Raw genomic sequence first — 14,741 nt, 5'->3', positions numbered from 1 at the left:
ACTCCCATAATTTTCAACAGATGAGGTTCAAGTTGGATAGCCAAGATGATGCAACCAGACAAGCTTGCACCCATGTTTTCAAGTCTGCTCTGCGACAGTATCGGTATAACTTGAGGAAAACTCACTTTGAAGGCAAGGCTAACAGTGAACTTGCCCAAACATCTCCAGTGGAAAATATATCTGATGAAGACTGGAGAGGCCTCGTTAAACACTGGTCCGATCCGAAGTATCAGGTACATTATATATATGTCATAAGATCACATGTTGAAGTCCTATTTACGCATGTGCCACACAAATCTATCTTCTTGTAGGTGAACTATTCAAAGAACAAGGCCAACCGTACGAAAGTGAAATTCCAACAGACGACAGGATCTCGTAGCTATATTGCACACTGCGAGGCTCTTGTAATTAGCTGTTGTTTCACTCTTTTTGCTGTACCATATTATCAGATCTATATTGACTTGTTCCAAATGCATAGGAAAGCCCGCAAGGACCAAAAAGTACCTGAACCAAATGTTGTGGAAATCTTCAAGGACTGTCACACCAGCAAGAAGAAGGGCATGACTACACCAGTCAAAGCCGCTGTTGTAAGTCCTTAATCCTCATGCCTTTTAACTACTACTTACTCTGACTTGTGCCTTGAACTGCATGGTTTGCAGCCAATGTCTATTACTCTTTTCAATTTTATACACAATTGTCTTAGTGTATCATTGCACCTTACACGGTTTAAAAGAGAGGAGTGATGTTCCTTTGATCTTGACCCATAATCTAGTTCCGTGCTGGACTTTCCCACACAACATTACAATTGCCTGTTTGTCTGTTCTTAGTTGTTTTGTGATATGAATGACGTCATACTATGCTTACCGTATTATAAATTTCGTCTCTTTATCCTTAGCCCTCAATACAATGTGAAGAAATAGACAATACATTAGCAATGGTACATGGTCATATGTTTGGAACCTGGTTTTATTATGTACTTTGCAATAAAATACAACTAATATTTTACATGGGTTCACGAGAATAAGTTCTGTATATAGACCAAAGCTATTTTGTTTGGTTTTGCTGCCTCCTTAATATCTTCTGTTCTGGTACTACTAATGTAAAACCTCAACTTTTCAGCGAGCTATGGAAAAAATGGTGGAACCGCCACCTTCTGAAGGTGGCGAGGCAACTATAACCGCAATGTCAGCTCTTGCTGCAGTGGGTCAGTACCTGTCCACTAACAGTGCCAAAAGCACGTTCCTGCGTAATACTGGGTTGGTTGTTAAGGCAATATCGTCCTAACTGCCTCATGATCAAGATATGCAAGCTCAAAGCAATGGTGTATCTGCGCTCCAGACACAAGTCCATTCCCTAACAGAGACCCTTTGTGAAACAAGGAGAAACATTGCTCAATGTCATCAAGATATGCATGGTTTTGAAACCAGACTATCAGACATTTTCTATTTTGTTCAGGAGCCTAGGGGAAATGAAGGTGAGGGTTATGGTGCTCCATCAGACAATACAGCATGAAAACGTAACGGTCAGGTCAAATGAATTGAGCTTCTGAACTTCTGGTGGTGCATTTATCTGCTAGACTGTTAAGTTTTATGCCAACCTTCCTTTTGTTATATAGTTGTAATTTTTTTTGGTGCGATACAAAATTTATTCTTAACGTGCAGCCACCGCCTGAAGAAAACAGCAAGCCATTTTTGTATAGTGTAGGGTGTTCCCTATATTTGCACTGGTGGCGATCTTTGATGTCGAGTGGATGTAATCTGTGCAATCGCCTTAATAGCATAGCATTAGTTTCGGACTTATTTATTTCCTAGTCTTCTTTTTCCCTGGTTTGCTAGTGGCCGCAACTACCATGGGCCATATACGGGTCGTAGGATCCATGGGTCTCCTACGGGCCGTCGATAAATGGGCCTGTAATCGGTGGGCCTCGGGCCGTCGGATAAATGGGTCTACATGGGCCATAATCGGGCGTAATTGGTATCGGCCCAGCACGGTAACAGGCCGTTAACAGGCCGTAGGGCAGCAAAGGCATAATTCTGTCACACGCATAACGGGTCATTAATGGGCCAGAATATAGGACGGGCTGGAAACGGCGCAACGGGTTAACAGGCCAGAAACGGGCCAACTCTTGCCATGGGCCGAATTTGGCCCATTAGGGTAACAGGCCAGTAACGGGCCGACTCTTGCCATGGGCCAAATTTGGCCCATTAGTGGAACAGGCCAGTAACGGGCCGACTCTTGCCATGGGCCGAATTTGGCCCATTAGGGGAACAGGCCAGTAACGGGCCGGAAGTAATCGAGGGCCGAAAAGGAGCCCAAGAACGTATGGGCCGTTAATAGGACGAAAGCTAACACGGGATGGAAACGGCCCATGTAAATCACGGGCCGTTAACGGGTATAAAGAAAATTACTGTTCATTATGGGCTAGAGTCACCGTGGGCCTGTAATGGGCGGAAAGATACGAAGGCCTCATATGGGCCGAAAGACGTCGTGGGCCATACATGGGCCGAAAGTGAAATGGGCTGGTATTATATTCGACGGCCCACATGACGTTGTTGGGCTGATTTCCTTTAGGGCCTAACGGGCCTGAGTTAACATGCCGTAAAATGGGCTATTTGCGAAGAGACCGTTAACAGGCTTTTCATGGGCCAGCCCGTTAACTTTTGACCAAGTCAAATGGGCTGGCTTTGTAAGCTAAATGGGCCACTATTGGGCCGTGCCATGTGTCGACATATCATAGACGCCTATCTGACCCACTGACGAGTTGACACATGTTTCGTCCGGCCAATAAGAATTTTACACGTGGAAATTTCCCATTGGTCGGGGCTGTTAATGGGTTATCGGATCCAAAACCCGACCCGATAGCTTAACGGCATTCCATTACGGTGGATGCCACGTGTCGGTTACCCTTGACGAAAGCACTTTTGTGACGCATGATTTATCATCATGGAAGTGGACACTTCTGTGATGATAATTTTGGTAATGTCATGGAACACTTCTATGACATCACAGGTATGACTATCTTGATTCTGTCATAAATTTGTCATGGATGTACATGCATGACAAAAAACGCGACCTACTGTGACAAACACGTATCATCACGGAAGTGTATTTTTTGTAGTGTTAACCGTTGGAGTATAAAACGAACTCCAAATGGCACGAAACTTGACAAGCGGTCTACCGGTGGTAAACCAAGGCCGCTTGGCAAATCTCGGTACACTCCGAGAAAGTTTAACACCTGCACACAAAAAGAGGCAAAAGGGGGCGCCGGAGGACATAGGAGTGCTGGAATGCAAAACGTACAACGGGGAAAATGCTCGAATGCATGAGACGAACATGTATGCACATGCCATGCACATGATGACATGATATGAAATGCATGACACGCAAACAAATGACATGGCAACGACAGCGAATAACTGGAAGACACCTGGCGCAACGGTCTCGGGGCGTTACAACACTCCACCACTACGAGAGGATCTCGTCCCGAGATCTAGGATGGCACCGAAGAGAAAACGGAAGAGGAAGAGGAGAGGTAAAACTAAATTGATTCTTTGACAAACAAGTGAAACCAAAGAACCTTGAGAGGCTGAACAACTTGAAAGAAAGAAAACCACGGAGATGATCGAAGTTGAAAACACTCCGTTAGGAAAGAGGAACAAGGAAGAACAAATTCGGGCATCACTCCGGTTGAAAAGGGATGCAAGACTTGATAAGATGAAAAGAACTTGAGTAGAGGGCACAACACTCCGGTTAAATGGATAAGCAAAAGAAAGAACATGATCTTGACAAAACAAGATGATGGGTCGAAGAGAGCAACATCGCAATGCCTCTGGAAGAAAAGAGAGAATGGAAAGGAATGAACGGAGGAGAAAACAACTTCTTCTACCTCAAATGAGCTTGAAAAGCATCTTTAGGAGAAGGGTCGAACGGAGTTGTTGGAAAAAAACCAACAACGAAAAGAGTAAGCTTGTAGTGGGCTTAAAGAAAACTTCTCAAAACCTAAGGTGAAATTCTGCCACTAACGAAAACAAGATTGGATTGATATCAACAAGGAGACGAGAAACTTATTTCACCGGGGGATAGATGAAGAACTTGGATCATAGATAATCACCACAAAGAGCTACATTCCCAATGGAAGGCTTTAGGTGAAAACTATACCAAGATAACTCCATGGAAGAATGTGATGGGTTTAAATACCTCATTCTTGTGAATGAAGAATGATATATTACCACCTCAAAAGATAAGGGAGAACAATTTCACTCCGAATTGCAAGATGAAGAATGCTTGAGCTCCTCTGAAAAGAATCTCAATGAACACTTCGAGAAGGAAATAAATCCTTGATGAACCATCATGTAGTGCCTCCATGAAGAACTCCGGTAACAAAGAATGATCAAACGAAAGGAAAGTGAAGTTGAAAACACAAGGTGAAGCCTTGCGACGATTTAGATGGAGCTTCGCGACGAGATAATGCGGAAGACCTGGAACTCCGGGAAACAAAGATGAACAAAAGAAATCAAGAATTTTAATGAACCTCGGGAATAAGGAATTAATCACCTGGATGAAACACGAATAAGGATTACGTTATGCGTATCCTTCACCTCTTTAGCTTGATGGCAAGCAACGGATTTGGCATACTACTTATTCTTGTAGAAAAAGGGTTAAGATAGATATTAGCGCAAACTTTAGAAAATCTTCCACGAACCACCGGTAGGATTGGAAAGAAACGAATGAATTGATAAATAACCAAGGAAGAGAACTCTTGAACGAACCACTGTAAGAATTGAAAAAGAACAAATAAAACATGAAGAAACACCGGGAAGGATTAGCAAATAAATGAAGATACTTGAAAGAATTTAGATATATGAGAATGAAGAGATGACGAGCTGATTAGAGAACACTTGAACGATGCACCGGTAAGATTTGGAGAATGATAGCTGAAAGCTGAGAATGATGGGCTCCGGAGAAACAAACCACAAAGACTCCTGAATTGCTCCGGAAGGATGAAAAGAATTGTCACAATTGAAAACAATTATGAGAGGATGCAACAAGCTAGAATCACGCATCTCTGAGAGAACGAATAAGATATGGAGGAAAAACTCTTCTTCGGTATTCAAATCCGAGAATGTCGACGAGGAACACCACCATGAATTGTTGAGACACTCCGGAATAATGAAGAATAGAAAGGTTGAAACAACAATGAAAAGAATTTGAAAGATCTTGGAGGAAGGCACTTTACTGATGAAAATTCATTCTTACATCACACTTTGAAAGATTTTAGAATAGCACCGGTAAAATAAGAAGAGTCAGGTAAGATCCTGGGAAAAGACCTGTGGGTTAGGGCCCACTCAGAAGAAACACCATTGAATGATTACTTAGGAAGAGATAATGCACCGGTTGATTTAAATGGTTTGAATGATATAACAACCTCGAAATAGCTTGAACGGATTGAGAATGGAAATGTGAATCTTCTGAGATATCTTCAGCACTCCGGAACAATTGAATAGCAAGCGGGGAATGATTAAGAGGTGCACCGGCATAAGAAAAGCATTGGGCAAAATGAAATGACTATGCTCAATACCAAGGCTTGAATTGAATCAACCGGAGAAGGAAAAGAATGAAGAATGATGAACTAGTAGAGCATCTTCAAGAGAACCACCGGGTAAGAACATTGATTGAAAAGAATGAAGAGAGTTCACATGAATAAAATAGATACTTGATTAAGAAGTCCGAGTCCTTGAAGCAAAAGGGTGGGAGGGCGGGGAAAACAAAGACAACTTGGGACGGATGAAACAAACACTGTTGAGAAGACTTAGAGTTGATCTTGTGGATGTTGAAAAAGATCGGATCCACTTGAAGAGGGGCACGTCGGTTGGAAAAAGAATTGAGATTACAACGTTGATGATCAAGAAGGATTAGTATTCACATAGAAATATGAGAACACCACTTAGAAAAGGTATGGAATCAACATTTGACTTCGAAGCAACTCGAATACCACAACTGAAAACAAAACAAAGGATTGGCTTGCAAAATAAGCCGGAACAAACATATGATAGAGATTTCGTCCGAAGTTTTCATGGTGGGGCCCACACAGGCTCGATCGTACATCATCATCATGTACAAGGCAGTGCACATGACATACGAAGCGTCCCCGAGTCAGCATAGCCAAGGACTCTTTAAGACACAACGAGACCACTGTAAAACCAACCGTGGATGGGCGGACCAGTAGACGTCAAACCCCAATCTCATATCATGCATCTATCGGAAAGATATCCTAGGAGCTACTTGAATTCCCACTTACAAACTCCCGAAATTTTCTGGTTATGCAATCAGGTGTTGGGGATACAGGGGAAGCATAATATCTCACCCAAAACTAGCAAATCCTACATCCAGCTGTATCCATCCTTCAACACATAACCAAAAACCTTCAGAAATCATTTAACTCAAACTTCGAAAAGCATCCATTATATGAGTTATGGCAATACTCCCGAACTCCCGCCCCAGTACTGGGTGGCGTCGAGGTTATCTCACCAACAACTGCATAAAAGAGATTTTCGATGTCGGCGAAACTCAGGTATTCCAGAACTGCAACGATAAAATTGTGACGACAACACCTCGGAGCTCAACTCCCCGGGACACTGCCACAACCCCTAAATGTCAGGAGGCACCAAGAACAATGTTCTCGTCACAAAACCATCGAAATGATTCCAAGATACCCGCGTGATCCTAAATTTTTTTAGTGAAATTGGAGGAGAGAAGAGTCAAAACTCTACGTCATGAGGCCTCACCAGAGCGACAAAGGGACTGAGGAGTAAAAAGAATCCTACTCTCCGATATATATAATCCTATAAGACTCAAAACATTTTTCTAGACTCAACAACGCCAGCGATTCGATCAAGCAGGGGGCTCCTAAGTCGGGGAAGGCTCTGATACCAATTTGTAACACCCACGATGCGGCTATATCTCCCACATGTCGGAGCACGACTTAGAGGCATAACTGCATTGTAGGCATGTCGCAAGAGGGGTGATCTTTACACATCCTATGTACTGAATAAGAAAGGGATAAAGAGTTGGCTTACAATCGCCACTTCACACAATACATAAATATAGCATTACATCATCCATAATACAAACAAGGTCTGACTACGGAACCAAAATAAAAGAAGACCACCCCTAATGCTAGATCCACGATCGCCCCAACTGGGCTCCACTACTGATCAAACGGAAACGAAGCAAACACAACGCACACAATCTTCATCGAGCTCCTCCTTGAGCTCGGTTGCGTCACCTGCACTGGTATCATCGGCACCTGCAACTGTTTGGAAGTATCTGTGAGTCACGGGGACTCAGCAATCTCACACCCGCAAGATCAAGACTATTTAAGCTTATGGGTAGGAAAGGGTAGTGAGGTGGAGCTGCAGCAAGCACTAGCATATATGGTGGCTAACATACGCAAACGAGGGCGAGAAGAGAAGCAAAGCACGGTCGTGAACTAGAAATGATCAAGAAGTGATCCTAAAACTACTTACGTTCAAGCATAACATAAGAACCGTGTTCACTTCCTGGACTCCGCCGAGAAGAGACCATCACAGCTACGCACGCGGTTGATGCATTTTAATTAGGTTAAGATTCAAGTTCTCTACAACCGGACATTAAAAAATTCCCATCTGCCCATAACCGTGGGCACGGCTTTCAAAAGTTCAAAACCCTGCAGGGGTGTCCCAACTTAGCCCATCACAAGCTCTCACGGTCAATGAAAGATATTCCTTCTCCCAGGAAGACCCGATCAGACTCAGAATCCTGGTTACAAGACATTTCGACAATGGTAAAACAAGACCAGCAAAGCCGCCCGATGCGCCGACATCCTGATAGGAGCTGCACATATATCGTTTTCAGGGCAACACCAAATGAGACATCCTACGAGTAAAACCAACCCTCAAGTTTCCCCGAGGTGGCCCCACAGTCTACTCAGTTCGGACCAACACTTAGAGAAGCACTGGCCCTGGGGAGGGTTAAAATAAAGATGACCCTTGAGTCTGCAGAACCCAAAGGAAGGTGATAGGTTGTTAGTGCAAATGTAAAACCAAGGTTGGGCCTTGCTGGAGGAGTTTTATTCAAGGCAAACTGTCAAGGGGTTCCCATAACACCCAACCGCATAAGGAACGCAAAATCAAGGAACATAACACCGGCATGACGGATACTAGGGCGGCCAGAGTGGAACAAAACACCAGGCATAAGGCCGAGCCTTCCACCCACCAAGTGTATAGATGCATTAATTAAAATAAGATATATTGTGATATCCCAACAAAATCCATGTTCCAACATGGAACGAACTTCATCTTCACCTGCAACTAACAACGCTATAAGAGGGGTTGAGCAAAGCGGTAACATAGCCAAACAACGGTTTGCTAGGAAAGGTGGGTTAGAGGCTTGACATGGCAATATGGGAGGCATGATATATCAAGTGATAGGTATCGCAGCATAGGCATAGCAATAGAGCGAGCAACTAGCAAGCTAAGATAGAAGTGATTTCGAGGGTATGGTCATCTTGCCTACAAAGTTCTCTGAGAAGACGAAAGCTTGATCCTCGTAAGCGTACTCAACGGGTTCCTCGATCATGAACTCGTCTCCCGGCTCTACCCAAAGCAAGAACACAAGCAAAGGAAAACAACAATCAACCATGGTGCAATGCGCAAGCAACATGATGCAAAACATGGCATGATATGCGGGATGTGAAATGCAATGCATATGCATGCTCCGGAAGGAAAAGATTGAAACAGGCCTCAACTTGGCAAACCAAGTGTGCCGCTGGTAAGATGAGTTGATTTCGGTCGAAATCGATATAAAGATCGCCGGAAACGGATGCACGGTTTGCAAATGGCAAACAAACAATAATGGCACAAATCTGCGATTAACAGCACGATGCCATCTAAAATGCAACAAGAAACTAAGCTATTGCACTCTAGCATAACAACAAAGCACATGGCAGTGATCTACTCAAGATGCTTGACAAAATATGAACATTGAGCCACGGCTAAATCACACAATAGCAGGTTCAAACAAGCATGGCAAAAGGGCAAAAGATATCAGCATCACAGACAGTGAAAATAACATGTCAGGAATTAACATCAGGAAGCAATGTTTAGAGCAAGATAACAACATGCTACAGGAACATATCATGGCAAAACAAGGCATGGTATGAATCTACTCAAAGCATATAACAAAAGTCCCTTACTGACCATAAGCCAAAAAGGATCAGAAGATATGATGGCACCCATGTAAACTTAGCAACTTTCATTAACAGATTCAGACTTAGCAGAAAACTGTACATGGCATAAACAGAGTTATGTAGGCATGTTTGCGAGCTCGATGCACTCACCACAAGGCATTGCATGGCAAACTAAACATACACCCAGCAAGAAGACATGATCAAGAAGCTAAACATGGCAATAAAATTCTCATATCATGCATGGATCAACTGCAACAACCTTGGCAAAATTGATTAACACGTAAACAATCTGCCAAGAACATTTTATAGCAAAAGTAGAGCAAGATTGAGTCATGCTAGGGCACTCCACAAATGCAAACAAGGGCATTGATGGATAGAGCATAACAATATCTCAAAATCATCCTTACTGAACATACTCAAAAGAAGCATGGATTACTCTGTAGCAACATGAATACATGGCATAAAAATAACAGCAGACAAAGACGTAGTGAAATTCTAAGTCTCTGAAATCAGCAATATTACGAGAGCTACTTTGCATGCTTGTGCTAGTCACCACATTTATCACAAAAATACATGGCATACACCCTTGTAAAGATGGCATGGCATATAAAAAAACACATGTAGAGCTCATGCTCATATGCAGCACACAATAATCATGGCAAAAATGACAAATGCTCATAAACTGATAAGAATCAGCACCTAACATTATATAGCACTTTTGCAACAGCTATTAGGGCATCAAGATGGACTCAAACAAGCATGGTTCAATGGAACAAAATAAAGAGCACATCCAGATGAACATTTTGATATGCCACACGCACGAAACGGAGCTACGGATGCAGAGTTATGACATGATGAACAGAGGCTTAAAATAAAAAGATCTCCGGGGACTTGGTCAAATTCACCTTGAGGAAAGTTGTACGGAGGTGTACATGGACGAAGGCGTACGAGACGGGGCGCGGGCGTTTGGTTCGCGGAACGGGTGGATCTCATCCCACCCGTCCAGATCCGAGGCGGGCTAAGTCCGGCGGCTCGGCGTAGCTCCGGCGAGGCGAGGAGCGGGGCGGTGCCGGTAGGCGAAGGCGGCGATGGCGATTGGCGGCGAACGGCGACGGTGTGCACGAGGCGCGGCGCACCAGCAAGCGAGCAGCGGAGGAGAGGGGTGGCGGGCGGCGAGGCTCATAGAGGAACGAGGCGGCGCGGGCACCTCGCGGGTGGCGGCAGAGCAAGTCGGCCGGTGGCGACGGATCTGGCAGCGGGGTGCGGGCGGCGCGCGGTTGAGTAGGAGGTGGCGCGCGGTGGAGGAGCGTGGGCGGCGGCGGCGGGCGGCTGCGCCGACGATGGTGGTGGAGTCTGGCGAGCGGCGGGACCGGCCGGCGTTGGGCGAGACAGCGGGACGAAGCGGGCCGGGCGGCGGCGAGATCCGGGCTCGCGCGGCCCCTGATGAGCTCTGTGGGCCGCGGCGGCGGTGGGACAGAAGCGTGCCACGTGGCGATCTCCGGTTGGACGTGGACGGCGGTGCGGACATGTCCGGGCGCGGGGGGATTTGTCCGGCGACGCGAAGAGGGAGTTTGCTAGGGTTCATTCGCGAATTTTCGGAGGAGACACAAATATATAGGTAGAGGGAGCTAGGAGAGTCCAAATGAGGTGCGATTTTCGGCCACGCGATCGTGATCGAACGACCGAGAGGATGGATGGGGTTTGGATGGGTTTTGGGCCACTTTGGAGGGGTGTTGGGCTGCAACACACACCAGGCCTTCACGGTTACCCGGTTAACCGTTGGAGTATCAAACGAACTCCAAATGGCATGAAACTTGACAGGCGTTCTACAGGTGGTAAACCAAGGCCGCTTGGCAAATATAGGTACATTCCGAGAAAGTTTAACACCCGCTCACGAAAAGAGGCAAAAGGGGGCGCCGGAGGACATAGGAGTGCCGGAATGCAAAACGGACAACGGGGAAAATGCTCGGATGCATGAGATGAACATATATGCAAATGTGATGCACATGATGACATGATATGAAATGCATGACACGCCAACAAATGACATGGCAACGACAGCGAATAACTGGAAGACACCTGGCGCAACGGTCTCGGGGCATTACATTTCTTCCCATATTGTTGATGAATATACTTTGGGATTAGTGATTCTTGTGTCCCTTGACTCGGTGCGAGATTCATTGGGATTTGGGCCGAGGAAGATGGGGGTGCGATTCGGGAGGATCATGCCTCGGATTCTTGGGGTCGTCGGGGATGCGGTGATTGAAGGAGAAGACGGTGGAGGGAGAGAGGGAGGGAGGAGGAGGGGGAAGCTTCAGATTTCAAAAGGAGACTTCGCTCGTTCGATACTACCAATTCCTTTGGTGCTGATTTTGAGTTGTTAAGAACCCTTGATTGATGCAAATCTTAATTTTGTTTTATGTGGAGCATCAGTGTTGGGGATATCTTGTTAAACATCCAGTTCCCCTGACATGCATGAACTGTTCAGTATAGGATGCCCATCTTATGCAGCTATGTTTCCTCTGTTTACATTGTTTTCTATCATGTGTTATGTTTGCAACATTTCCCTATGCTCTGATTGATAATATGTATTTTGATGTTTTTGCCTAATTTGTGTGTGCCTTTGTTTTGTAGGAACTTGTCAAATCTTAGTCTGAAGGGAATGTTATCTCCTGAGATTGGACAACTTACTAATATGCATTTTCTGTAAGCATATTCTATAGTTCCTCTGGTGACGTTTTTTCTGAACAATTTGGTTTTGACAAAACATGTTTCACGCTTTCAACCACAAGATAGTATTTGGTATTTCTGAAACTACCAACTGAATAAGAGTCATTTTGCACTTCGATATAGGCTATCATGCTGAGCACAATAGTAAAGTTGAAACTTTGTAGTGTGTATGTTTTCCTGATGAGGCTTATGACCTCAGCTTTTGAGCTGTCAATTAAGGTACATCAGTTAACTTGGTGTATGTTCTTTCTTGGAGTGTAGTTGGATAAAAGAGAGGTGTTTCTTCTTGGATCTACGGGACTTTTGAGAATACAATTTTGCATGGATCAAATTCAAGTACATGATTATTTGATGGCAAACCAGTGCTTTATGTAGTTTTCCTATTGTTAGTACCATAGTAAATCTATCTGTTGAATTATGTATGCCCATTCAGGCACTCACCAAGAAAGCATCTTAATATTATTTTTTGTATCTTATGTACTGTTGAAATGATGTTCGCCCTTCAAACTTTTCTGATCTATTTTTCTTCCATCCATACAGTGTACTGCATAGGAACTTGTTCTATGGTATTGTCCCTAGAGAGATGGGAAATTTACGAGAGCTGAAGGTGTTGGATCTGGGGTACAATAACTTCAATGGATTAATTCCATCAGAGCTAATAAACATTTTATCCCTGGAATTTATGTGTGTGCGAACTTTGATATATGTTTTTTTCATTTTTGTTGAACTTCAAAACTTGACTGGCCTTACTATTTGAATTGCATCTTTCTTAAAAGAAACATACTTTATGGTGATTTACCTCTTGAACTAAATGAGCTCATCAGTCTGTGTGAGTCTCAGGTTCGCCACGGCAGGACTTTCTCAAATAGGATGCCCGCTGCAAGGTTTGTCTAAATTTTCTTCTACTTGCATATCTGAGAGTTAAACTCGTGATTATGCAAGGCTAGAGTTAAATTTTCAAATCAAATAGGGATTTGAGCAAGCTTGATTTTGGTTAAAAAAATCCCACCCTGTTCCTGCAATCACATGTATGTTAATGATATCTGAAATATTTTAGAATTATCTATTTCGACTCAAGAAATGTCAGACTTCTTTTAGGAACATTTCCTCCACAAAATGGTAAATTATATCCGAGTCGGCATCCCTGAAACCTAGCCCAAATCCCCACATATAACCTCACTCCGAACGAACCCTAGACCCAAATCTCTAGACAATGCCATGTTGAAAGATAGGCTTGCGAAGATTCGGCTCAAGAATTCCTGAGGGTACTTCTATCTTTATTATATTTTTTCTCACACCTTGGGCGTTGTGTTTTCCCGCCGCAACGCACGCGTCGACCCACAGTCCTCATATTAAGTGAACCAGAAGCGGTACATGCCAGAGAAAAGAAAAACAAACCCAACCACCAGCACGACCCTTCCTCTCGATCCCATCTGGACCTTTAGTATTCTCGGGATATACCTGATTATGATGATGTTCCGTACTGCTCTGGAGCCAACAACTTTTTTGGTTGTTGGCTGGAGGCTGGAGCTATCACTATGACTGAAATTTTCTTTTCACCAAAGTAAATTTATATGGTCATCAAAAACCAACGACAGGTCAACACTTGTCAACAGTTTGCAATTTGTATTACAGTATGCGTAAGCCAATGGTCAGACATTGTTGTTTTAGTTAGGAAATGTAGAAACATGTTCATGATTTATGTAGATTGGACAGTCCCTTCAAACTGCAGTATTCAATCTTGAGCGGACAATCTAACTATATGTTTCCTTATAGAAAATTGACTATATGTTCCATGAATTGACTGATTAGTTTGGCCCGATCAGATTAAACTAGGTCTTGATTTGAAGGTCCAGTTAGGGCAGCTGGTGCTGGTTTGTTTGTTGTAATACTAACTATGCTATTTATACAGAGACATATGGTCTTTCTCATTCCTCGACATTTTCCTTTGCTACCAAGATTTTTCATTCTAGGTTGTGGAAAAACGGATGTAGCATTCCTTCTACAAGTTGTCATGAGCTGGGACATAGAAGAAGAGAGCCGACAAAAAGTTGCACATCGGTTCGCTCTGGTGTCGCTGCCAATGGCGTTGCGCAAAGTGCAGATTGCAGGCTAGATGCGTACGAGTCCGTCCCTACGTCCACGATGTCGAAGCATAGGAAATCAAGTCAATTAGATAGTATATCTGGTTATGAAAGTTGTCTTTTGTGTACGCAGTTTTGCCATTATTTTGTAAAAGCTTTGAGTTTTTGATAGTGCAATTGTCTTACTAATAACACTTTTAATCAATTCGTGCCAAGGCTACTAGCCAAGTTATGCACAAATTGTTCATGTTTCCTTGATGACTGCTATTGTCAGAAGATTTTTTCAGCATTTAAGTAATACTGATCCCACTTTCGGTTATGTATGCAAAGGCCAGTAGAAAGGTAATGAATACTCCTTGCTGGTCGGATATTTCCTATTTCCAGGCTTTATCTCATTCTGTTTTTCGCACCATGCTGATTTGTGAATGAGAACCTACATGATCATCCACCCTGATTTGTAATTCGTAGTCACATCCACACACTCAGGTATGCAATATGGTTTTGCTCTTTTTGTGTGATTGTCAGCATTCCCCGCTGTTTCTTACAATCAGAGAAAAACAAAAGGAGATTTCACTCTACAATGGATGTCTTTCTCCCAGGCATATGTAATTCCGCTGCTCTGATTGCCATCTATCTTTGATGGCGACGATGCTCTACCTCAACGCAGTCCAAGTCTACGTCCACCAGGTACGGTGCCGTGA

General features: G+C 43.8%; 1 protein-coding gene across 1 annotated transcript in view; it reads left to right on the top strand.

Moving 5' to 3' along the window:
- The window catches only part of LOC125520833 (uncharacterized), a 101,945-nt gene extending 87,736 nt beyond the window's left edge, over positions 1 to 14,209 (top strand). Inside the window, exons 3-6 of the mRNA XM_087533176.1 lie at positions 11,861 to 11,932; positions 12,497 to 12,637; positions 12,718 to 12,840; positions 13,930 to 14,209. Of these exons, the coding sequence (XP_087389302.1) occupies positions 11,861 to 11,932; positions 12,497 to 12,637; positions 12,718 to 12,840; positions 13,930 to 14,209 (616 nt within the window). The remainder of the gene's footprint in view (positions 1 to 11,860; positions 11,933 to 12,496; positions 12,638 to 12,717; positions 12,841 to 13,929) is intronic.
- The last annotated feature ends 532 nt before the right edge of the window (positions 14,210 to 14,741 follow it).

This window comes from Triticum urartu, chromosome 7A (assembly GCF_056163025.1).
Source record: "Triticum urartu cultivar PI428250 chromosome 7A, HENAU_Tu73, whole genome shotgun sequence".
In the NCBI taxonomy this organism is placed as follows: Eukaryota; Viridiplantae; Streptophyta; class Magnoliopsida; order Poales; family Poaceae; genus Triticum; species Triticum urartu.
This window is presented reverse-complemented; position numbering and strand designations above follow the sequence as displayed.